This window comes from Macadamia integrifolia, chromosome 5, assembly GCF_013358625.1.
Source record: "Macadamia integrifolia cultivar HAES 741 chromosome 5, SCU_Mint_v3, whole genome shotgun sequence".
In the NCBI taxonomy this organism is placed as follows: domain Eukaryota; kingdom Viridiplantae; phylum Streptophyta; class Magnoliopsida; order Proteales; family Proteaceae; genus Macadamia; species Macadamia integrifolia.
The window spans coordinates 889265-892551 of record NC_056561.1 but is presented as its reverse complement, the minus strand read 5'-3'; the positions used below and the strand labels follow the sequence as shown (position 1 = coordinate 892551).

Below are 3287 nucleotides of genomic sequence, written 5' to 3'. Positions count from 1 at the left end.
AACACCAAGAAATACGAAAATAAATAGATAAAAGATCTACACGACACAGAGATTTAACGAGATTCACACACCAATGTGGTGTGCTACATCCTCAGGTGAAGAAGAAGATGTTTTATTATGTAGATGAGAGATTACACCCAAACAGCGACAAGAAAACTCATCCTAAAACCCTAGCTCAAAAACTCCCAAAAATACAATGACTTTCTCAACAAGACTACAGTACATTATATACTTCAAGTCACGTGTCGACCCATCGAGTCACAATCGATCCTATCGAACCATACCACGAGGGCGTAGCCCAACCCCTCCATTTCCATCATAGATCTCAGAAAACTTCCCATTCAGGTTACCACCAAAATATGTTGGAACAGGTCAATCTTCAAAATAGGTGAAGAATTCGAAACAAAATTTAACAACGTTATTTCACCAAAAAAAAAAGAAAAAAGAATAATTACAAAGTTATGGTGTATTTATGGTATAGGTCATGAATTTTCTTTAGGCTGATACACAGATCAAGAAGGTAGTCATACGGAATATAGATGAATTACAGGTTACCTATTGAGAAATTTACCTCTATATATTTTGTTCATTTCATTCTCCGAACAATTATTAGAAAGAGGAGAGGGGGGGGGGGGGGAGATTAATGTAATCCAAACACTCCAGCAGATCTTCTCCGCACGATGCATCTGCACAGAAACGAAGAATGAAACCAACTGATGTCTGAAAAGCACCACTACTAGTCAGTAGCTACAACATAACACATTTCACGTTTCAATACACAAAGATGCAAGCGTGTCATTCAAATTTTACCCAAAAAAAAAGTGTGACATTCGAATTTTCTACAAAATTTATCAGGTACATATTATCACTTTCTCAAACCAAGATTAACGTCTTCTTCCAGCCTCCATGCTGTCCAGCATTGGGTTTGATTCCCTTAAGCCAATTCCTGCCTCCCCATCATCAGAATGCATATAAACAGTCTCCATCTCAGTCGTACGTACTCCAAGACAGTTGGTAACACCAAGGCAGTTGTTTGTGTTGGATGAGGATTCGTCATTCTGGGAAGAATCTGCCAACATCTGAAAATATGCAAAAGGTCCCCATCCTGCACGTCCAATGGAGCCAAAGAAATAAAAAGTCCATTAACTCGATTAAAAAAGCTGGACCAATATGCTGACGGTTTAAGATTTCTCAGTTCAGTCCGAGGAAAGCAAGGAATGAGCTAGTTAGCAGGTCATATATCCTACGACACCCTCCTCATGAACCCCCAACCAAGCACATAAAACTGACTCAGAAATCCAACCATTTTCATATGGACAGGAATGAGGAGTTTCTGGAACACCACATAAAGGACGATAAAGATAAAACTTTCTTTCTCGGCATATCTCAAGTCTTTTTTATTTTTGCACTTAAAATCCTATGAAGGGCAATATTATAAAGGCCTCAAAGGGCAAAAAGAGGATACAATCTTAAGAAGATAGCCAGTCCCTCCAGAGGACTCACTCTAAGTTCCTAAAATGGAGTTCTCTCCTGAAATCCAAATGTTAAAACATGGCACCTCCCAGAAGCAAAATTGGAAAGCACCAATCATAAGAAACAAGTGGCAATTGACCCCAACCAGTGAATCTAGGACTGCTCAATCACTGGCGGGACTGGCTTGGCAGCCCTTTACTCAACAAACCAGCTATATGATAGAAACCTTCTTTTTCTTTTTTCCTTTTTTAATTCCAAAGCAGTAAATTTTTTCCTTTTTTCACTCTGAATTGACAGAAAATTCAGCATGCAAATTCTTCTGTCACTTCTGTATACCATATATAATTATTTTCAAAGGAATCTTGTTACTGGCTGTGGCATATCCAGACAGTAAGACATATATGAAGGGCAATATAATATTATTAATATATATTTAACACATAGTTGTCAAGGCGCCAAGGTGGTTAGGAGCCTAGGTGAGGCCTTATAGGCCAAAGGCATGCATAAAACAGGGTTTAATTTATGGCCTGTTACATTACATTAGCACTTATTGTTTGCTAATACTCTTGACCAATTTGTGAAAAAACTTACACTGCCCAGTAGCAACTAGCAAATAAGATGAAAAACTAAAGAGAAAACATCAAGCATTCACCGATCAATCAATGATCATTCAGCATTCATCAAAACAAGCACCAAATGGTCAAGGAAATATTCCTTTCACTGTTTTTCCAATGTTAGCACCCTTAATAAGTATAATAAGGTGCATCATCAGAGAATACAACCATAGATTAGACCAAGTAAAAAAAATAAATAAATAAATAAACAAAAGCAAAACAAAAGGCACCCTCCCAAGACAAAATCTCGCCAATATCACCAAGGCAATATCTAGGCAACCTCGGTGAGGGCCAAGTTGTAAAAAAAATAAGTGAGTACAGGCTGTCATTCTTAAGAGCTTTGGGGCCAGGCAAGGCCTTGACAACTATAGCTGACTATGTAAGCTAACTACTCTACCAGAAAGTTTAGTAACAACAACAGTCCACATAAAGCTTTGGCTGAAAGAAATTACACTTGTCAAGAATCTTTTGCTGCTGATTGTTCTGGTAATTTGGATATCACATCATTGCCACGTATCTGGAAGATCCAAAACCAACCATATACCAGGTTGGTACCCCCAAATACATCACTTGTTATTGTGTTCATAGTTGTCAAGGCATCGCCTAGGCATCCAGGAGGCTTGGCCTGGACTAGAGCCTTGGTCGCCCAGGCGTCTTGCTGGTGTTGCCTTCAAATTTTCCCCCCTCAACGCCTTGGTTCACCAAGGTGCCTGGGTTCACCCATGATGGTGCTATTAGCCCCAAAGTTACCAGTGATATCTACTGTGTTTCTACTTATCGTATTTTGTACCAAAAACAGCTACCTTTATATGATCATCTGGTTCACCAAAGTCCAAATTTCATTGGTCATCTCAACCGCATGGCCTTCTATGCTTCTATGCACTTAATCTTCCCTATCATTCTTCAGCCATTAAATGTTCTTGGTAACAACAATTTTTTCAAGGGATCAATACCATGATCTACGTGAGAAAAACCATAGTACTAAGGGGCTAACAAAAAATTTTGCTACCACACCATCTACAAGTTCAAAACAATGACTAAATCTCAAGTTAAACAATTGATAAAAAAGTTTCCACTGGATATTATAATTTTCTTCCAAAAATACTGTCACCTTTATTTTGCAAATTGATGACTAACCACTGCCATATGGAAACTCCTCTGCTTTCGTTGCCTAGAATTTTTTTTTTTTTTTTTTTTTTT

General features: G+C 38.2%; 1 protein-coding gene across 1 annotated transcript in view; it reads right to left on the bottom strand.

The window, feature by feature from the left end:
• Positions 1-693: 693 nt before the first annotated feature.
• The window catches only part of LOC122078205 (lipid phosphate phosphatase 2-like), an 8014-nt gene continuing 5420 nt past the window's right edge, over positions 694-3287 (bottom strand). Inside the window, exon 8 of the mRNA XM_042644093.1 lies at positions 694-1105. Coding sequence (XP_042500027.1) covers positions 885-1105 — 221 coding nt within the window. The 3' untranslated portion in view covers positions 694-884. The remainder of the gene's footprint in view (positions 1106-3287) is intronic.